The sequence below is a fragment of the Microcebus murinus genome, chromosome 22, assembly GCF_040939455.1.
Source record: "Microcebus murinus isolate Inina chromosome 22, M.murinus_Inina_mat1.0, whole genome shotgun sequence".
NCBI lineage: Eukaryota > Metazoa > Chordata > Mammalia > Primates > Cheirogaleidae > Microcebus > Microcebus murinus.
Window position 1 is genome coordinate 17,359,848 of NC_134125.1, and position 22,961 is coordinate 17,382,808.

The 22,961-nt window shown below is 45.8% G+C and overlaps 1 protein-coding gene across 1 annotated transcript in view; it reads left to right on the forward strand.

Moving 5' to 3' along the window:
- The window catches only part of MYO18B (myosin XVIIIB), a 259,093-nt gene that overhangs the window by 127,250 nt on the left and 108,882 nt on the right, over positions 1–22,961 (forward strand). Inside the window, exons 28-33 of the mRNA XM_075996653.1 lie at positions 3,246–3,370; positions 6,350–6,504; positions 13,005–13,128; positions 13,816–14,016; positions 17,818–17,928; positions 20,484–20,588. Of these exons, the coding sequence (XP_075852768.1) occupies positions 3,246–3,370; positions 6,350–6,504; positions 13,005–13,128; positions 13,816–14,016; positions 17,818–17,928; positions 20,484–20,588 (821 nt within the window). The remainder of the gene's footprint in view (positions 1–3,245; positions 3,371–6,349; positions 6,505–13,004; positions 13,129–13,815; positions 14,017–17,817; positions 17,929–20,483; positions 20,589–22,961) is intronic.

Below are 22,961 nucleotides of genomic sequence, written 5' to 3' on the forward strand. Positions count from 1 at the left end.
GCCCAGAGACTTATCCGTCGTGGTTGGCTGGCGTGGTGACGTCTTCATCAACTTGCCGCTGTGCCTCTTCCTCTCCCCAGCCTGACAGAATTGGGTGAGAAGAAAGCCCAGCATGTCAGCTTTCATAAAATGTTAGCGCCATTCCTTCCAGAAGATCGACGCCCATTGAAACGTGAGGGACACTCCGAGGAACAGAGGTCAGGGGTCTGTGGAGCAGAGAGAAGGTGCATTTGCTTTCTGCTCCACTCCTCCCACCTTGGCTACCCCCCAGGGTGGGCACTTACAGTAAAGCATAAATAACAGAGGAGTTTGAGGTTTCCTGATATGGGAGACCCAACAAAGTAGGGTGCACTCAGGGGGAGGGGACCATGTTGGTACAGAGCCAGCAGCATGGGGCGGTGCGATTTCCCCGGAAATCGGTCTCCAGCACCGGTTTGATCTGGCTGAGAGTCATGTCTAAATAGCACTCAGTGGGAGCACCCCAGTGTGTCTCCCGTGCACAGATGGGGGCAGGGTGTTAATGAGCAGAGGGGACGTGCTTAGCTGGTGGGCACATTAGTCACGATGCTGTATAGGCTCTCATCTCCCGGTGCTCGTTCCAAGAAGCCAACCCACAAATATTTTGTTTTTCATTATGAAAGTAATTCATACTCATTACGGAAACTTTCTAAAATATAGGAAAGTTGAAAGAAGCAATAAAACATTTTAATTATACCACTGCAATGGTACCACCACCTCCTCTATGGTTCAAGATGGAGTATGAATTATTTAAAAATATTTTTTTTTCTTTATGCACGGATAAATATTTAAAGAGTAACTTTTACAATACATACCCAGCGCCAAGCTGGACACTGTGGGGGTTACAGAAGAATTTTAGTTTGCCCTGCATGCAAGATACTTGCAGTATAAGTGGTGAGATCAGATAGACCCGGGAAAAGGTGATTGGGTAGCGAAAGGCTGAATTACCCGTACTGAGTAAGAGTGGCGCCCGCCCGTGGGCAGGGCAGTCAGAGGTGGAGATGAGCCGAGAAGGGTGGAGAACAGTCTCTGCACCTGCTCTCGGCACTTGCTCTGCAGCTCATCGTGGCATGGAGCATGCGGCTGCAGGAATGCTTTCTGTCCCTTCCTCTTCCTTTTGCAGGCCATGCTGATTGCTTCCATGAGGCTTTTTCCTGGTGAAGGAACAGTATTCTTTTCCCATCGTGATACGATTACCTTGCTGGAAACTTGAACAAGCTTTAACTCTTTGCTATTAATATTATATCATCCTTCTTTTGAGTTGGTTATATGGAAATTGCTATTGGGGTCACCTCTTCCAAGAACTTAATCCTACCATCCATCCATCCATCCATCCCTCAATCCACCTATCTACCCTACCATTCATTTATACATTCATCCATCCATTCATCCGTCCATCAATCCACCTATCTACCCTACCATTCATTTATACATTCATCCGTCCATCTATCCATCCATCCATGTATCCATATATCCATTCACTCATCTATTCATCCACCCACCCACCTATCCATCTACTCTACTATTCATTTATCTATCCATTTATCAATCCATTTATTCATGCATCCATCTATCCACTTACCCATCCATTCATCCATGCACCCACCTATCTGTCCACACTAACATCATCCATCCTCCATTACACCTATCTACCCAAATATTTATCCATTAATCTTCTACCCTACCATCTATCCAACCATTCACCTACCACTCATCCATCTACCTAGCCAATGAAACTTATTGAGCACTTACTATATGCTAAGCATTATAGTATTAATATGTTCTGAGAACACAATGATGAAGAAAACAAGTTTGGTCCCCTTATGAATTTGAGTCCCCTCCTGAATTTCCTCAGGCTTCTTTAGGTAGACCCTGGTCAGACTAGGTTGCAGCTATATTTCTACATGTTTGTGTCTCTTCCACTGGATTTGTCCTGGAACGTGGGTGGAAATTGCTTTTTATTTATTTATTTATCCCTTGTGCTTGGTACAAAGTGGTGTGCTCAATGAGTGTTTGGATGCATGGATGGATGGGTGGATGGATGGATGGATGGATGGATGGATGGATGGATGGATGGATGGAAAGATGGGTGGATGGATGGATGGGTGGATGGATGGATGGATGGATGGAAAGATGGATGGATGGATGGGTGGATGGATGGATGGATGGATGGATGGGTGGATGGATGGATGGATGGATGGATGGATGGATGGATGGATGGATGGGTGGATGGATGGATGGATGGATGGATGGATGGAAAGATGGATGGATGGATGGGTGGATGGATGGATGGATGGAAAGATGGGTGGATGGATGGATGGATGGATGGATGGATGGATGGGTGGATGGATGGATGGATGGATGGAAAGATGGGTGGATGGATGGATGGATGGATGGATGGATGGATGGATGGATGATAGAAGAATAAGTGGTTATTCTCTATCTTAGGCTGTCTACTTGTGGAATGTTTTCCACAGCTCCATTTACTTAAGGGACATTATTCTATTATTCAGATGATCAAAACGTAAGACATCATAACCTAAACTAGCCCATTTTATTGAGACAAACAGTTTTAATCAAACCAGGAAATGATTTTTTTTTTTTAGATTTTTACCAAATCAAGGGACTTGGTATCCATGTTATCTTATAGAGACATCTTGTGACCAGTGTCTCTATAGCTATACATTTAGTAGACTCTTGAATCATTGCTATTTTATTCATTTGTTAATTCAAACAACAGTTAATGGTTACGTACAATGAGGTTGGCCAGTAGGATGCTTCCTTTTTTGATTTTATTAGATTCATTAATCAACATGTATGGCAATCTTCTGTGTGTAGGGAACTCTTCTAGAGTATATGAAGGACTCAGAGATGACTTAAAAAAGTTCCCTTGCCCTTAAGGATTATGGGATTTCCTTGGAAAAAGAAAGGTATGAGTGCACTTGTAGAGGCAATTGAATAGCATTAGGTAACCAATTCTAGAACGCCAAGCAGTCAAGAACTTTAGACAGTTGGAGGTAATCAGGACAGGCTTCCTGGAGGAAGCAATTTTTAAAAAAGTTGCACTTAAAGCATAGTTTATTAGTCCAAGGTTGAGGTGCAGGGGCTCCAGGAACGAATGTGAAATTGCACGCAAAGAGCCAAGAAAGGGAAGGAGAGCCCTTGGCACTCCCGCCTTACACTCACTCTGCCTCTCATCCTGGTCTCCCTCACGCTCTCTTAAGCAGCAGACGAGTGGCAGATGCGCTTCGACTGTGCCCAGATGGAGAACGAGTTCCTCAGGAAGCGTCTGCAGCAGTGTGAGGAGCGGCTGGATGCAGAGCTGGCGTGCAGGAAAGAGCTGGAGCAGAAGGTAAGAGGTGGTGGGTCCCGTGGGCCATAGAGGTGTCAGGCAGGGGCAGGTCCTCACCCCACTGAGGGAAATCCTGGCGTTGGCCAGTCCTTGGAGGGAGAAAGAGAGCGGCGGCCACTTCGTGCTCTTGCAACTCCACTGATGGCAATGCTGGTCACTGTGGGACACAGGAAATGTTTTTGCTGCCTTTGGGTCCTCTATCCAGGGAGAGACAGCTCTGTCCCTGAGCATGAACATCAACTCAGGATATCTGGCTTCCAGTTCCATCTCTGCTTGGACCTCCTGGAAATCACTTTAGCTCAGATTGCTCACCTATTACATGATTATCATATTCCCTTAAAATAGTCACATCTTATCTATTCCCGTTGCCTCTGTCCTAATCTGGTATCTCTACCTCTCATCTCCAGACCAGAGCGACAGCCTCCTAACTGTCTCCTTGCCCCTGGCCTCTCCCCTCCACCACTTGCCCCACCGCAGCCACGGAATCTCGCAGTCACTTTCAGATTGCTCTACCATCAACAAGCATGCTGACGCTTGTGCTGTATTTTTTTTTCCTTGTGTGTTTCGTAAATTTTGATTGCGAGCTCATCTTCGGCAGGCCCCTCTGCTCGTAGCCCAGTAGTCCCAGGGGTTCTGAGTTGTGGAATGTTCTTTGTTTCGTGCATCTTTCATGGCAAATGGTGTGTATGTGTGTGTTCAGTTATTTTTTATTGTGAGTTTATCTTCAACAGGTGAGGTTAACTTTTTTTTTTTTTTTACATTTTATCAATTTTAATGAGAGTCCTTTGTAACAGGGATGTAGATGTGTTTCTCTAGAAGAAACAGTTTTGTGCTTCCTTTTGCAACAACCCCTGAGATTAATTCTCAGTCTCAGTTTTTTTGTAACGTGTGAAAAGTGTCAATTGGATCTCTAAACCCACATGAGGCTTAGACCTGGTGTTTTCATTTCTTATGGGAATACTTTCTCCGGCACCTGGAGCCAGGGTGGAGACAGGCTTTCTTACCACATTCCAAGCCAGCAGGTGCATCTCTTTGAGGGCCCTGACAGTGCAAGGGTCTGCATCCCAACTCCCCACCTTCCACGAACCCAAGGCCTTGTCTCCTGTCTCTGTTAGGGCATTCGAACACAAGCGTCCATCCTCAGGGATATTTTGGGATCTATCAACTCCTCTTCTCCCTCATCCCAGCTTCCATAATATCAGCGTGTACTATGTTTTTATGGCATTGTGTCCTCTGCATTTTTCTTATCTCAAAATTTCCTTCTTTTTTGAAAGAGAGGCTAGACATTACAAATCCGATGTAATCTCATCTCTACATATTATCATCTTCCATAGTCTGTCTAGATGAATGTAGTGACAGTTTAGCCTCTTTGCCTCCAGCTATCCCTAGTGTACATCCTAGCCAGTCTACACTCTAACCAATGGCATACTAGTAAATGGCTCTCTGGAAAAAAAAAAAAGCTTGATTTGTAGCACTTGCCAATCTCCGGGGTGTAAATATTCCCATCATGGTCAGTTTCAAACTACCATTTTGCCATCACTGAGCATGGCCTTTGGAAGAGATGTGCAGAATTGGTTCCCATAGACCAGTGCCAGTCATCTCCAGCATGTAGCTGACTCCAAACGCACTCAGTTTTTTTCTCTCTCCTTCCTAAAATGCCTGATTCTTTCTCACCTCTGGGCCTTTGCATATGCCGTTTCTTTTTCGCAGAGCAGTCTCTCTTTCTCTCTCCTGCCTAGATATCTCCAACTATTCTTAAGATCTCAGTTTACATGTAACCCTTCCAGAAAGTCTTTTCGGACGCAGGCTATGTTGGGAAACTTGGTAGCTTCCCCAGTTACAAGCCTCATTGTGTTGTCTAGTAATTACCTGCTCATTTCTTGATCTCTCACATTCCATATAAGAGCCATAGGGGCGGAGGTCAGTTTCGACAGAATTATTATTATATCCTCAGTGTGTGAGAAAAGTGTCATGCCATCACCTTGCAGAGGTGGGCCAGGGTGAGGTCACACGGGAATTTACAAACAATGGAAGTGAGGTTCACTGTCCTCCCCGGTCATGGTGGTGACTTGAATGGTCACCTTCAAGATGGGCATTATATTGTCATCCTCAAGGGACATCCTGAAGTACAGATGAGCTGAAAGACAACCGCAGAGAAACTGCCCAGTTCTTTAATCACGCATCACAGAGTTCGGTCAGTTTCCCCGAGGAAGGAGGATATTCATGCTACATTAAAAAGTAATAACACTGCAACCTTTTCCGAGCAGCAGAATATACGAAAACAGCCCATTTGCCTTCAAATACTGAATTTAGAATTACAGGCTTCATTAACTCAGAGTTTTGCTTATTTAAAGCAATTCTTTAATGAGGCCATTTCTTCAAAGTGAGTGTGCTGAGTCGCGCTCTTTCCCTGATCTAAACTAGGACATTCGGGAGGGTGTTTCCTGGAGGAAGATGCGACAGCCTTTGCTTTTCCGTTTGCGTTCACATGCACGAGTAATTCAGGCTACCCAGAGTGCCGTTTGCTGCTTTAACCTTCAAGGTCCATCTCTCGGGTTTCCTGGTCTGATTTGCTAGGCGTGCCCTTTGGGCTGCTTCCTGGCGAATCCTCACATGCCTCCCCCGGTTACACAAACCGGGAGGGGAGGGAGTCACCCATTGCTCCAGGGGCCATTGAGCCAAGGCCGGGCAGGTAAAGGGGCTGTGAGTGTGTTGGCAGGAGACTTATGGAGAAAAAGTAAGAACAACCCTGAGAGATTGATGGGATTGTACCCATTTTATCTCAGAGCAAACCGAGGCTCCAATGAATAGCTTCCTGGAGGTAACGCAGGTGGAAAGTTGTCAAGACAGGGTGTCTCCGGCTCCAGGGTCTGCTCTCTTCCCGTGACGCACCTTGGAGGTGGCAGCTCCTGCAAAAACCAAGTTAAAAGCCTATTCAGTGCCAACAGAGCACGGTCACTCACTGTGTCACTCCCACAGTTCTCGGAGCTGCAGAGCGCTTACGAGGGGGCCAAGAAGACGGCCCACCAGCTGAAGAGGAAGAGCCACCATCTGACCTGTGACCTGGAGGACACTCGTGTCCTGCTGGAAAACCAGCAAAGCCGCAACCACGAGCTGGAGAAGAAGCAGAAGAAGTGAGTGGTACCCTGTCCCATCACCCGGGCTGCCGGGATGGGCTGATTGCTGGTGTCTTTCTGGGGCTCCCGGTTCTCCTCCTAAGCCCTGTCACTCTGTGGGTCCTCGTCCATGGGCCCTGATTCCCTCACCGTGCTCCAAGTTTCCTCCCCCCTCCCGTCACACCTTATTCCTGTGGGTTTCCCCAAGAATTTGGCAGAAATGGTTCTTTTCTCTTGCTCAGCCTCAGCTATGTCACCAATTGACCAAGGTGGACCTCGGGCTACTTTCTTGGTCCTTCTGGGCCTCAGTACCCCCACTTGTCAAGTGAAGAGCTTGCTGTGGAGCGTAAAGACAGCCCAGCACCGGTTCAAATCCCAGCTGTGCCTTTCTAGTGACCTTGGGCAGGTCTTTCTGCCCTTCCCAGCTTTGTATTTCTTGTCCTTGGGCTGGGGGTGAGGACCAAATGATATGGTTGGTACATCCAAAGGGACTGAATGAATGCTGGTTCCCACCTGTGTCAATTGTTACAAATTGGGCAAGAGAATGAGGAGAAGGCCGGAAGAGGGAGTCCCTGCCTTTCTTACTTAGGATTTGGACTCTCAGATCATGGGGGCAATTCTGGCAGAGACTGGGCCTTATGCACCGCCAAGATGCCAATCTTGAATCTGCACAGTGGTTCCCATACTTGGTTCCCCATCAGGGGCTGTCACTGCCAGGCCAAGGTGGAGCCTGGCTTGGTACCCAGGCCCCTGCAATCATGGGCCTCCTTATGCAAAGCCTCAGCACCTGCGATGCCTTTATCCCTGGACAGCTCAGCCCCATCTAACGTTCTTCAACTCACCTGGTTGGGGCACAGGTGTATAGGGGTCCTGTTTGGAGCCAGGCAAGCCCTAAGGGAAACGTCTTAGAAGGCAAACATGTGGAAAACAGCCTCTTGTAGGAGACTAAGGGTAAACTACAGACAAAGTTCCTAAGTGAGCCAAGATGTGGTTTTGCTGAAGGTGCCTCTTTTCCGAGACGTAGCAAGCAGAATCACATTTCCATGGCAGTGGCATAGATTTTGGACTGGACTTGATCTGTGTTAAATATTGTGTGTCTCATTTACCCTTCAGCTTTCCTGAGCTGGTCTTTCTCCTCTGAAAACAGTCTTTTGGGGATTGTTAGCATTCCCCGCACCCGACACAAGAGAGGTTTATTCTCTTTTTATTGATACCTTACTCGGTTTCCTTTTCCACCTCCCCATGGGTGCTCCAGTTAAACCTTACCTTTGCAGCCAGGAAAGGGGCTCAGCTCCACCTGGGTCACTTGTTGGGTGACCTTGTCAAATGACACCACCTCTCTGGGCCAGAGAGCGACTAATGTCTCAGGTGAGCCCTTGGACTTAACAGGTCACCTGATCCCGAAGAATAGCCCTGACAGACCCCATCTGTAAAGTGAGACATCATCAGGATGTCATCAAAGGACTCCATCATCCCCCAGGTTTCTCCCAGCTGTGACCCTCATGGTCCCCTACTATGGCTTCCACTCCTGTTCTAAGAGACGTTTTCTCTGACGTGAAGGGACCAGCCTCTGGAATTTGTGCGACCAAGAGAATGCCATCTCTCTGGTCTTTCTTGGGTAGAATCCCTCATTTCAGGGACTTATAAACCTCTGCGTAATGTCTTCCTCTGGGAAGGTGCCCATTTCATCATACATGCATTTCCTCCCCTCAAAACGTACCTGCCTTGTGATGCCTTCCACTCTGCTACCATCTGTTGGCAGAAGCTAACTAATTTATTTTTTTTAAGTTTATTTATTTCTTTATTATTTCAAAATATTATGGGGTAGAAATATTTTTGGTCACATGGATCACTTTTGTTATGCTTGAGTCAGGGTTATAAGTGTGCCAATCATCTGTATAGTATTCATTGTACCCACTAGGTAGGTTTTTGCCCATCCCCTCCTCTGCTCTCCCCCGTACTCGATTTCCCTTCCCTCTGTGCACATGGGTGCTTATTAGTTATTTCCAATTTAATAGTGAGTACGTGTGGTGTTTGTTTTTCCATTCTTTAGGAACTTTGCTTAGCATAATAATCTCCGATTCCATCTAAATTGTTGAAAAATGTCTTAATTTATACTTCTTCATGGCTGAGTAGTATCCCATAGTATGCATATACCACATTTTGTTAATCCACTCGTGAATTGATGGGCACTAGGGTTGATTCCACATCTTTGCAATTGTGAATTGTGCTGCAATAAACATTTGAGTGCAGATTTTTTTTTTTTTGATAAAATAACTTCTTTTCCTTTGGGTAAATACCCATAGTGGGATTGCTGGAGCAAATGGAAGGAAGTCTACTTTTAGTAGTACTTTGAGGATTCTCCATATTGTTTTCCATAGAGGTTGTACTAATCTGAAGTTCCACCACCAGTGTATAAATGTTCCTGCTGACATCTATTGTTTTTGGAATTTTTAATAAAAGCCATTCTAACTAAGGTAAGGTGATATCTTGTTGTGGTTTTAATTTGCATTTCCCTGATGATTAGTGACATTGAGCATTTTTTTTATATGTTTATTGGCCATCTGTCTATGTTCTTTTCAAAAGCTTCTGTTCTTGTTGTTTGCACACTGTTTAATGGTTTTTTTTTTTGTTTTTTTTTTGCTTTTAGTGTTTTAATGTTTTTTTCTTGCTAATTTCCTTGAGTTCTTTATAGATTCTGGTTATTAGCCCTTTATTGGATGTATAGCTTGTGAATATTTTCTCCCATTATATAGGTTGTTTATTTGCTCTGTTGATTATTTCCTTAGCTGTGCAGAAGCTTTTTAATTTAATCAAGTCCCATTTATTGATTTTTGTTGTTGCTGCGCTTGCCATTGGGGTCTTCTTCATAAATTCTTTGCCTAGGCTGATATCTAGATTTTTCAACATTTTCTTCTAGAATTCTTATGGTTTCATGCCTTACATTTAAGTTTTTTATCCATCTTGAATTAATTTTTGTGAGTGGTGAGAAATATGGATCCTGTTTTATTCTTTTGCATGTGACTCTCCAATTCTCCCAGCACCATTTATTGAATCGGGCTTTTTTTCCCCAGTGTATGTTGTTGTCTGCTTTGTCAAAGATCAGTTGGCTGTATGTGGTTAGGTTTATATCTAGGTTCTCTGTTCTGTTCCATTGGTCTATGTCTCTATTTTTGTGCCAATACTGTGCCGTTTCAGTTACTCTAGCCTTATTTTATAGTTTGAAGTCTAGTAATGTGATGCCTCCAGATTTGTTCGTTTTGCTTAAGATTGCTATGGCTATTCGGGCTCTTTTCTGGTTCCAGACAAAGCCTAGAATTATTTTTCTAGATCCATGATCTATGATGTTGGTATTTTGATGGAGATTACATTGAATCTATAAATCTGTTTGGGTAGCATGAACACTTCAACAATGTTGATTCTACTGATCCATGAGCACGATATGTTTTTCCATTTATTTGTGTCGTCTGCATTTTCTTTCTACAGTGTTTCATAGTTCTCTTTGTAGAGATTTTTCACTTCCTTGGTTAAGAATATTCTTTGGTATTTTATTTTATTTGTGGCTATTGTGAATGGTATTGAGTCTTTGATTTGACTCTCAGCCTGTTCTTGGTGTATAGGAATGCTAATTATTTGTGTACATTGATTGTGTAACCTGAGACTTTGCTGAATTTATCAATTCCAGGAGTTTCTTGGTGGAGTCTTTGGGGTTTTCTAGATATAAAATCATATTATTGATAAAAAGCAATAGTTTGAACTCCTCTTTCCCAATTTGGATACCACTTATTTCTTTCTCTTGCCTGATTGCTCTGCCCAGGGCTTCCAGCACTATGTTGAATAGAATTGGAGACAGTGGCACCCTTGTCTTGTTCCAGTTCTTAGTGGGAATGCTTTCAATTTTTCCCCATTCTGTATGACATTGGCTGTGGTTTGTCACATATGGCTTTTATAATTTTCATATATGTTCCTTCTATGCTTAGTTTGTTGTGGGTTTTTATAATGAAAGGGTGCTGGATTTTGTCAAATACTTTTTCTGCATCTATTGAAATGATCATATGGTCTGTATTTTTACTTCTGTTTATGTCGTAAAAAACATTTATTGATTTACCTATGTTGAGCCATCCCTGGGATGAAGCCCTCTTGGTCACGGTTGATTAATTTATTGATGCACTGTTGAATTTGGTTTGCTAGTAGATGATTTTTGCATCTATATTCATAAGGATATTAGTCTGAAGTTTTCTTTTTTTGTTGCATCCTTTCCTGGATTTTGTGTCAAGGTGAAACTGGCTTCATAAAATGAGTTGGGGAGGATTCCTTCCTTTACAATGTTATGGAATAATTTCTGCAGTATGAGTACCAGCTCTTCTTTGTAGGTCTGGTAAAATTTGGCTGTGAATCCATCTAATCCAAGACTTTTTTGTTGTTTCAAGAGTTTTTTATTACTGTTTCAGTCTCATTGCTCATTATTGGTCTGTTCAGGAGTTCTGTTTCTTCCTGATTGAGTCTTGGGAGAAGCTAATTTTTTAAAATGTTAATTGCAGATAGCAGGGATTGCTCTTTCCAAGAGGATTTGAATTTTAGTAGGGAGCCTAAGGGGGGCAGCAGAAGTCTCAGTCTAATGGTGGAAATTCAGGCAGAATGACTATGGTGGGGGAGAAATCTAGAAGTCAGCAAGACTTGCTTGCGTCTCTCCAAGTTTAATCAAATTGTAGATGCAGCTGCCTCCTTCATTTCCTGGGCCCAGGATGGAGTCATGCTTCCATGCTGACAGAATTCCCTGACCCCACCTTGGCTTCTAAGTTCCGAGTGGCCCAGAATGGTTCCATTTAGGATGGGCTTCTTGTTGCTATGGTTACTATGTGGGTCACAAAGCTCAGTTGCAAGGGCTGATGGAACTCTTGGGGTAAGCCCTGTGCTACGCCCACTTACTCCCACACTTTCGAGAAGCTGGACCTCAGGCCTGCTCCTACTGGGCTGAAAGGTGTGTGCAAGTCAGCTGGCCTCAGGCAGTCGGTTGATCCATGTGTGCCAGGAATCACGGCTTGTAGGTGCCACTCTTTGGCATCAGGTGGCCTATTAAGTCAATGACTCCTTCATTACATCGGTCACAGCTGGCCCTAACTACCTTACCTCTTCTGTTTTGAGATGAACAGGTGGATGGAGGAGTGGCTGAGACACTAGGGAAGCTTGGCTCAAGCCCACTGCCACCACTCTGGAATATGGGGCTGAATCCCTCCTCCTCTCTGAACCTCAGTTTCCTCCTCTGTAAATGGATATAATGACATGTTTCTTGCTGTGCTGTTGTAAGGATCACCCGGACCCCAGCCCAGGGCCTGGAATGTGGGGACTGCTGGATCGTCACCATCGTCAGGACATTTCCATTCAGAGGCAGTGCATAGCACCTCTTGAATGATGTCACCAATAGCCAATCAGAAAGCTTCCACAGGAAGCTTGTCCCATCTATGACAGGCTTTCTCAGGAGGCTGAGACTTTGAGTGACCATCGAGTATTAAGGGACACTGGATAACCTTACCACAAGGGAGACTTTCTTGCCACCAAAGCCCAGACTGCACGCTCAGTTTTGCCATACCGAGTTCTTAGGGGCAGTGGGACTTTCCGTTTGAGCCAAGGGCAAGTGACTCAAAGTCACACATTACTGAGACTTGATGAAGGCTCCTCTGTCGGTTTCCTCATCTGTGACAGGGGTCAGAAGGCTGAGACCACTGAGTGGAGTAATGTAAAGTCAAGAATGTGCTTTGCACCCAGTGGTCACCTTTGTGGAGGGGCAGGAGGGCCCCTAACGAGGCATTTCTTAATTCCTTGGATGACTAGTAGGACTGCCTAGTCTTTGCACTTTCTTCTTGGGAAACAAATGGGAACAAGACTGAGTGTATACATAAATGTCCAGTATTTTATCAATAATTAGCATGCTTTATTTTGGCTTGGGAGAGTATAAGCCAGACAATTATGATGTGAAATATGAAATCTAGAATATCCTTGTTTGTGTGTATATGTATATATTCATTCATTTGTTCATTGGTCAGTGAATATCGGATGCCAAATCTGGGGTTGGTAGAGTTAAAGGGTCTTGACATATGTTGGCAGACCAGGTAGGTTAGCTTTTTCTGTATACCTTCTATTGTATATCTGTGTATAGTTTTATTCCATTTTAGTTTTTGTCTATGTATTTTTGTCATATTTTTAGTAAGTATCAAATTGGGTTTTTTTTTTGGTGTAAACTTTATATAAACCCTAAAAATTTCTCTGGCATTCCAGATTTTGATACCACATCCACAACTTTGCATAAAAGCATTGAGCAAACCCTCCATCTTTTCATTCTCTCTCTCTCTCTCTGTCTCTCTCTCTCTCTCTCTCTCTCTCTCTGTCTCTCTCTCTCTCTCACTCTCACGTTCCTTCTTGTGGTTCCTGGCAAATGAACCACCTCCCTCCAGCTCCTCCCTGCCCTGCCTCCATTTCCCCCCACTGTGGAGCCCTGACACGTGTCCTGCTTTGGACAGGTTCGACCTGCAGCTGGCCCAGGCCCTGGGGGAGTCCGTGTTTGAGAAGGGCCTCCGCGAGAAGGTGACCCAAGAGAACACCAGCATCCGGTGGGAGCTAGGCCAGCTTCAGCAACAGCTGAAGGTAAGGGGTGGGGGGCGCAGAGCCACCTTCGCTCTTGGCTGCTGGATCTCAGGAAACCCCAGCGTGCACCTGCTGCAAATAGTGACCGAGAGAGAACCCCGCACAGGTGTCCCGGTCTGCCGGGCAGCTGGAGCCGTGTGTCCCAGCATGTCTTAATAAAACAAACCGTGGCTGGCAAATTGATGATCAGACCTTCCGAGCTTGATGGCGTGATGTTGTTTGAGTTGCCAGCGCAGGTTCCCAGGTGTCTACCTGGGAGGTGCGAGAGGCTCATCGGAGAGTTGGCTATAGCCTTGTCCGGGAGCAGTGCCCTGTCCCACACGGGTGCCAATGCAGAGGGATTTTGTTAAAATGCGATGTGGGTGCTTCACTAGGCTGCTCCTCCTCCTTAGGGGGCACCGATGTGCCTGCATTTCCCTTGCAGGTGGGCTCAGCACTTCCTTTCTGTGCTCTGCAATCTACCTCTAGGGGCAGTGGTGTTGCTCTATCCCCCATCCCATGCCAAGCCCTGCCATGCCTGGGAGCAGCCCTCGCTGGTGCCTCCGGCGGGTGCTGTGAGGGGCCATGAGGTTGAGCAGCGATGGCGTGCATCGGACACTGGAAAGTGTGTTCCAGAAGGTTGCAGGCATAGCCCTGGAGGAGGAAGAGAGCCTGCTCGTGCAGCTCCATTCTCTGCCCACTTTGTAGCAAAAAGAGGAGGAAACTTCGCAGCTGAAGCAGGAGGTGAAGATGCTGCAGGATCAAAAACAGGAGCTGCTGAAGTGTCCCTCTCTGGGGGAAAATTGCATCGCTGGCTTGAAAGAGAAGCTTTGGAAGCTGGAGGCTGGTGCCCTCGAGCAACAGAAAATCCAGAACCAGCAGGAAAATGCCATCAAGCAGCTGCAACAGGTAGGGAAGCCCTGTCCCATGCAGGCTCCAATGCAAAGTGATGTTATTAAAAACAACAACAACAAGGGCACCTCACTTGGCTGCTCCTAATCCTTGCAGGGCTTCCTGTTACCACAGAGAACCTTTCTTCTCCTAAGTCTGACATTAAGATCCTTCGTGATCTACCCTCTCCTACCATCCTCAGAGACACCTGCCTTGATCTCCTTGCAAATAGCCCCTCTGGCATGCCACGGCCACTTTCCCTCCCTGAGTTGGTTTGCTTTCCTTCTTAACACCTGCCATCATATTAGATAGTATTTTTTTTTTAATTTGCTCAACGACTTTCTCCCCCTTTAGGGCATAAGCTTCATGAAGTCAGGTTTTGTTTGTTGTTGCTGATCTTGCTTTTCAGTGTATTTTTAGGGCCTAGAATGAGGCCAGTACACAGTCGATGCTGAAAATAACTCTTGACCAAATAGCTAACATTTTTTGAGTGCTGTCTGTGTACTGGACTCAGCCCGAAGCTCTCCCCACCCATCTTCTCATGAATTTCCACGAGAGCCTTTTGTGAGGAGATATTAGTATTGTCTCCCCCTTACAGACGTGGAAGTTGAGGCTCAGAGACCTGGAGCAATGGCAGGGGTGGGATTTGGAATCTGCTTTATTTGACCCGACACTACCTTAAATGCCTACTACGTGCCTGGTATTGTGCACAGTCTCAAGGAAAGTCAGCGTGCTAGTCTTTGGCAAAATAACTCAGGGGAGTAAGACAGGGATATCAAATACTCTCGTACCAGCACTCTCCACAAAGCACCAGGTGAACATTTTATTTGTCCGCTTGTTTATTTATGTGCCCACCTCATCCTATAAAGAATTTGAGGCAGCTTACTGGATATATATGTCATAAAATTTAGAAAGTACAAATAAAGCACTCTGAATCAGAAAAGCACAAATTAAAATAGACGCTAAGGAGGGGGTGTGGGTACAGTGAATTAATATGCAGATATGCAAAACATATGACCTTACACCCTTGATGGTTTAGCTCTAAAATTCCTGGTGGCCAGAGAGAAAAAGGAAATGTGAGTTACATGCTTTTTATGATCCCCAAGATAAAAAGCAAAGCAATATTTCAAGGGGAAGTTAAGGCTTTTACTGATGCTTAGCACTAAAGAAATTTCTCAGATGGGATTTTGTAAAAGGCAGTTACTTTTAAGTGTTTTTTTAAAAAAAAGCTGGGACTCCCTTATGCAAGAAAATATGACCAGGTCTTGGTTACTCCACTCTATTGGAATAGGGCCTCCTGAGTGTCAGGACATGGGCGTGGTGGGTATGTATGGATGAACAGGGTCTGGAGAACAGAGTCTTGGATGCTCACGAAGGAGCAGTAAAGAAGACAGCACATGAGAAGATCCCTGGAGTCTAGGAGTTCCAGGCTGCAGTGAGCTATGATTGAGCCACTGCACTCCAGCCTGGGCAACAGAGTGAGACCTGAGTCTGAAAAACAAAAGCAAAAACAAACAAACAAAAAACCCACAGAACACTCCCTTTACTTACTCAGTCAACTGTATTAACTACCTCCTCTGTGACAGTACCTCCTCCTGTGACACTGAGCATGCAATAGTAAACAAAACAGATACCACCTCTGCCCTACCAAAGTTTAGAGTCCTTCTGAGTGTTACAGGAACATTCAACTTGCAGGTCTGGTCACGGGAGCAGGGGTAGGGGGAGAGGTCAGGGAAGACTTCCTGGAGGAAGCGACACTGAAGCTGAGAGCTGGAAGGTGAGCCAGAGTTGGCTGAATGAGAGAGTTTCGGGCAGGGGGAGCAGCTTGTGCAAAGGCCCGGAGGCAGGACAGCCATATGACATTTAAGGAGCTGTACTAATGGGGTCTTTGAGGCAGCTCAGTGCCTCGATGATCTTAGGAAAACTCTCGTTTTCTCTAGACTCCAGTCTCCTCCTCTGCACAATGAAATAAAGAGCCTTATCCATCCCCTAGCTTCCCGCCATCCCCAGCTATGAATCTGTGAATGTTCTAGAAGAAGGTGGAGACCTATCTGTGTAGGTCTTTAAAGAATGTGGAGGATAGTGCGACTTCATGCAGCAACCCAGTGTTCTTTAGATCAGCAGGGTCCCCACAGAGCCAGGAATAAAGCAGGCACTTTTGGAAATTACCTTAACTCTTTAAGAAACCACCAGGTAACCACTCATGCTTGGAAGCAGAAATGCACTGCCATGACCTACCTCAGGGACCCGAAAGCTAATGCAGCTTCCTAATTTTCCACCTTCAGCTTACCCAGGAGGTGAGATGGACTCAACACACTTTTCCATCCTTAGCCTCGCCCTGCCTTCATGCTGTATTGTACCCTCACCGGCACCCAGTAGATATTAATTGATGATAATATAGCACTTTTTTTTCCAGGGAATTTTATGTTAACTCATATAAGTTTGACATAAATGGCATTGCAGATGTCAAGAACGTCCGAGATGCTAGAAAAAAGTGGAAAAGAAATATTGTATTTACTTGCTCAGCCTCCTCGGTTTGGATTATCTTCTTATGAGCTCTGTCATTTTAAAGAAGGAGAGGAAGGAAGGTGACATTTAAAGTCAGCCTACTGTGCCAGGAACCGTGACAAGGGCTCTAATGTTCACTGTGCTTTTTGCTCTTAACTACTGCCTTGTGTAGCAGGGAACGTTATCAACATTTTAAAAGACCACCATTGGTTTTTTTTTTCTCAAGTTAATTTCCATGTTAAACAGAAGTTGTGAAGTTTTGGAAGCTCTGTGAGCGGTGCCAGGGCAGTACAGCAAATGGTCATAAAGTTACAATTTCTACAATGTAACGTGCATGTATTACTGGGTTCCAAATACTTCTCCATGGACCAATAACTTTATAGAGTATAGATAAATGAAAGCTTTAAAGTATAATATATATATTATATATGTATAATATATATATACACACACACACACACACACACACACACACATATATATATATATATATATATATATATATATATATATATATATAATATATCAGGAAAGTGAGGTCTTGAACTAGAACTGGAACCCTTGACATTTGCCTTCACTTTTAGAACCTTTTCTGCAACTTCACATAGCTCAAATGTTAGGTACAGCTCATTGGGGAGACTCTCATTTAAAAGACCCAGCTCCTTCATGGAGCTCTTGTTAATAATTATGTCGGGCTGCCAGGGAGGGAGGGGATAGTTTTTTTCTCTCTGTTTCCAAACTAATGGGTAAAGATAAAGTAACATTTATGTGTCAGGCACTGTGCTAGGTGTCTCATATGAATCATCTCATTTAACGCTCGTAGTAGCAGTCTAAGATGGTTGTTTTCGACAGAGAGAGAGGGAGCTGGTCCACAGGTGACATCCATTGCCCAAAGTAACGTCTTGGCGAGTTACCTCCCTCTGCAGGCATTCATGTCATCATAAACTTTTGTTCCACCCTTGCTCTACCCATCCCCCCCACACACACACACACCATTGCCGATGCCTTCTCCAGGGATGAGACGTTTGCTTCATCTTCAGAGAGTTACGAAGAATTCTAAGGCTGGACTCAGTGGGAGAGTGTAATTGACCGGTGAGGCTTGTTCTAATCACAAGAAGGGATAGAGGTGGCCTTGGGGCTATTTATCTACCCTTTCTGACCTTCCGGGGTGTCAAGGAAGAGAACTCGACTCTCGTCGATGCATTGCCAAAATGGAAAATGCAGTTGCAATGCCAGCGGTGACATGGAGGGCGAGGAGAGGTGGAGTGGGTCACTCTCACGCACTGTCCTTGCTGTCCCCCCTCCCCCCAGCTACGCCAGCGGTTCGAGCTGGAGATCGAGCGGATGAAGCAGATGCATCAGAAGGACCGGGAGGACCAGGAGGAAGAACTGGAGGACGTCCGTCAGTCTTGCCAGAAACGGGTATGTGAGCAGCGAGCACCGCTGCGCCCTTGGGGCCTGGCAGGCCCCATTTGGATGTCCTCTTCCTTAGAGCCAGGGGAGGCCAGGGCCTGGAGCCTGGGCAGAGGCTCTTTGTTTAGGCACCTGAGACCTTAGCTCCTGAGGTTCCTCCAAAGGGTGCAGGAGCAGAAGTACCTATCTTAAATGCGATCTCGGAACTCCCAGAAGCCTCTGGAACTTTCTAGCATAATCACACCAAGATTTATACTAAGAGCCCCTAATGCCATCTGTGACTGATGCCTTGGGTAAGGGCTTCTAAGTTTCAATAATGGGACTAATCCCTTCTGGCTATTTCCATTGCAACTCAAATCATTTCTCACATTTTATCCAAGACCTTTGCAGACATTCCAAACAGTGTATAAAAGAAAAGCAATAAACCCTTGAAATCTTACCACCTAGGAGCCATCATTATTACTATTTGCAGTGTTCTCGTACATTGTACTTTCACGGCTCACACCCACACACGCATGTGCAGAGACATCTCACCAGCTGAGCTCATGCAGTTTTGAAGCCTGCTGTTTCCACTCAGCAGGTTGCCATGGACTCTATTTATGTCTGTAAATACGTGTCTAACTTATATGTTTCACGGCTCAACAGTATTACACCCTAAGCACGTTCTCTAATTTATTCAGCGAATCCACTCTCATTGGACATTTAATTTGTTTCTGGTTTTCTGCTATTATAACCAATGCTGAGATAAACATCTTAATAGATGTATTGACCGATGGGAATGTAAAGACGAGTCCTTAAAGTGGGATTGCCAGGAAGCTTTGGGTTGAGCTTCATTTAACAGGTTCCCACACTTATCCTAGCGTGACCTCCCCTCCCCCCACCCCCACCCCCGCCATCATTCGTGCAAACACCACCATGGGAATATTCTCCAGAACACACTCCGGAAAACTTCGCCTTGCTCATTACATAGTTTTTTTTATTAATTTACATATTTTTCCAAAATGAGTTTTAGATTTTCCAGTCTTCATTCGAAAAACAGATATGAGCAGAGTGCCTTGTAGTTCTCACTCTTAAAGGAAAGTTTTGAAATGAACTTGCTTTCTACAGAAGTGACCATCAATCAGTATTTTTTTCCCCCTCCCTGAGTCAGGAGACCAACGCCCGCTGTCCCTGCCCATGTTCCTTCAGAGGAAGGTTGCACGAATTTCTGGTCTATTGCAAGAATGCCTTTAAAGTACGGGGTGTGCCCCGCACCAGGGCTCTCTCTGATGATTTGGAGACGTGACCCAGACCCTCCTGAGGTTTTTCCGTGAACAGATTTATAAAGGGAGAGCGTGAAGTCAGAGAAAGGTGTTTTTCTCCTATGCCAGACACTGACATTGACTTCACATTCTAGTGACTGTTCTGCTCAGTCTATCTGTCACTGTGGCAGGAAATCAATTGGTAGTGGCCTGGGTGGGAAGGCTGGGTCTCTCTTGCATGGCAGAGAGAGCTGGGGCCAGGGACAGGACACTAAACAACAACTGACGTAAGCGTATGCTCTTCAGATCCCCCGGGATTTAGTTCGCTCGCCTGTGAAATAGGATCCCCCGTGGCATGAGGTGGAGGTGAAAGGATGGAGGGGATGGGGTAAAATACATGAGAGAGGCTGAGGGGGGTGTCTGCAGAGCACAGCTACAGAGGGGTATTCCCCTGAGTGGGGAATGCCTGTGTTTGCCGGGCAACTGTGGACAAATCAGAGCCAATTGTAAACTAAATGAGTTGCTCACAGTCAAATGTCTTAGTTTGTTCAGGCTGCCCTAGCAGAATACTGTGGACTCTGTGGCTTAAACAACAGATATTTATATCTCACCTTCTGGAGGCCGGAAAGTCTGAAGTCAGAGTGCTGGCAGATTCCATGTCGGGTGAGGGCTCTCTTCCTGGCTTATAGACGGCTGCCTCCTTGTAGTATCTTCACGTGGTAGAGAATGAAACAGAGGGAGCAAATTCTCTGGTGTCTCTTCCCATAAGGCCACTAATCCCATCATGGGAGCACCACCCTCCTGGCCTCATCTGAACCTAATGACCTCCTTATGGCCTCACCTCCAAATACCATAGCATTGGGAGTTAGGGTTTTGGAGGGACACACGTAGTTTTTAACACCAAATAATTTCAAATGCAACAGTTTTATTTTTTACTGCACTGTGGTATATATTTAATAAGGGAGTGGATGCATTTTAATGTATTTGTTGTAATGTTGAGAGCCCTAAAGTATCAGAGGGCCAAGACTTTCAAATATTCAGGCAGTGGCCATGAGTATAGGAGGAAGATGTTCTGCCGGGCAGCCGGGGGAGGGGCCTGAGAGTATGACAAGGGGCTCCCCATCACTGTCCAGCCCCCCCCCACTTTTGAGCTGCTGAGTTCTCCCACTGAGACGCCCCGTCCCGGCCACCAAGGCAGCCTTTGTGGAATAAAGCCATGAGCTCCATCCGCATCCCTCCTTCCTGCCGAGGGTCCCTGACTTGCGGGATTTGCCCAGACTGAGCTCTTTCACGCTCTGCATGCCTCTGCCCTGTGTCCCGTAGCTTCGTCAGCTGGAAATGCAGCTACAGCAGGAGTACGAGGAGAAGCAGATGGTCCTTCACGAGAAGCAGGACTTGGAAGGCTTGATCGGAACCCTCTGTGATCAGGTGAGTGGGGGCCGTCAGCAGACATTCGGGGGGACATGCTCCCCACCTCCAGGCCCTGTTAGAGGGACGGACTCACGGGGAGGCCAGCTGGCGGGGAACCATCCTCTGGTCTCCAGGAAAGGCCAGGGAACAGGTGCTTCGGCTGGTGTATCCCACCTACCCCCAAGAGCCCCCTGTCCACCTGCTCTCCCTGCCATGCTCACTGGCCCTTCCAAGGAGACCCTCAGCTGCCTGCAAACAGCCGGGCCTTGGGAAGAACCCATGGGCATAAACAGAAGGGCTCAGCCAGGGGCGACAGGCGAGGTTGTCTTGTCTCCAGCAGCTGTGGGGGTAACAGTACAGACACTCCTTACTTTAGTGGGGTGAGTGGGAGTGGCCACTGCTCTCACGGCTGCCCTAGTGAGAATCTGATCTTTGCTAGAAGCGGCCAGGCTCGGAGTCAGACAAATGCACCTTGAAGTCCCAGCTGGGCTACTTCTGTGCACTGAGCTCTGAGCCTCTGGGGAGCAGAGCCTTGTGGGGCTGCTGCCACCACTGTGCGCCAGGGGCCTCAAGCGCAGCACCGTGGACATTTGGAACCGGACCGGGTCACTCTCCGTGGTGGGGCCGAACTGTGCATTGTAGGGTCTGGAACAGCATCCTGGCCTCTACCCGCTAGATGCCAGAAGCACACAGCCCAGCTGTGACAGCCAGAAATGTCTACAGACATCGCCAAACGTCCTTTGGGGACAAAATCAGCCTCCCTCCCTGCAGAGAGCCGCTGCTGTACTGAAGTAGCCAGCAGAGCTCAGAGCCAGCTTCCGATTTCAGAGTTGTAAGGAATCAGTCTTTCATCCCCCAAATATTCCGTTCCCTGCCTGTGCCGCTGCTCCACGAGATGCCGGCATTGGAGAGAAGAGCCCGTGGCTTCCACAGTTTCTTTTTAAGTATCACAGGAGTGTATTTTATTGTATTTGCTTAGTGTGGGCTCAGTATCTGCTGGTTAGTAATGGTCTTTGTATCAATATCCTCTGCCAAATTCATTTGCTTCATTTACAAAAGAACGTGGGTCCACTTCACATGGTCACCTCGGACAGCCAGGCCATGGACGAAACAGGTGCTCATTATGTATTTGAAAGCAAATGGATGAATTGAGTGAATTCCGGGGCAGGGCCACCGTAGCAATGGGAGGGAGCGTTAGAAGCCCAGGGAATCAACAGGAAAGCTATAGAATCTTCCTTCTCTGGGATTTTCAGTTTCACAAGGCAATTGGGACCATTGAATTCAGAGCCACAGAAATTGGTTTCCTTTGGCATCCGTGCAAGACAGCACAGCCCGGTACCAGACTCTAGAATGATAGTGAGGAATCCCCGGGACAAGGTTGCATTCTGTTCAGCCCAGTTCCCTTGAGCACACAAAGGGGGTAATGCAATGAAGAGAGAGGCTTTTATAAATATTGCCAAAATAAATGTCACATGTAAAGGGAAGGTAAATTTAGATGAATAAAATGCCAGTCTTGTGTTAGTCACCAAACTGTAGCCTTTTTAATAAATTATCACATTTGATGATTTTAAAATGGTTTTATTGTGACCTTTGCCAAATCTTTAGAAAAGTAGAAAAAATAATGTAATTGGTGTTTGTACAGCAAGCACCCAGGGTTCACATAAATTAACATTTTGCCATATTTGATTCAGCTGTTGTCAAGGAAACAAAACACTTCAAAAACAGTTGCTGTCCTCTTGGTGGCCCTTCCAAGTCTCACTCTGCTCTTTTAACCCTCCCTTCCCCCCACCCAGAGGAAACCACTCACCTGAGGTTAAAGCGTGTAATCCCCTGTGTGTACATTCCAACTCTCACCATATATAGCACATATGATTCTGTACTTTCTTCTCCCTCCATATCATGTTTTTGAGGTTAGTTCATGATAAAGCATGTAGCTTTAATTAATTCACTTAGCTGCTACATAGCATTCATTTTTTTTTTTAAATTCCATTTTTCTATTGGTGAATATTTAGTCGCTTCCACCCTGAGACACACAGCCGCAGTGCCTACTCTTACGGATGTCTCGCTATGCACAGGGCAAGAGTCTGCCCAGGCTCTGTGGTTGGAAGTGGGATTGCTGGCTCCTGGGGATGTGCAATTTTGGAGTTGTTAAATGTGGCCCAAATTGTCCCCAGCGTGGTGGTGGCAGTTTCCACTCTCACCAGCAGGGTCTGAGGTTGTGATTTTCCATGTCTCAGCAGACACGGCACTGTCTAGACATTTTTAATTTTGTCCTGGGCATTGGGATTTAAATAGCATGGAATGTCCCTCGTTACTGGTGAAGTTTTCATTTGTTGACTGTGGATTTGTTTTAGTATGGATTACGTGTTCATAGTCTTTTGTCTCTGTTTT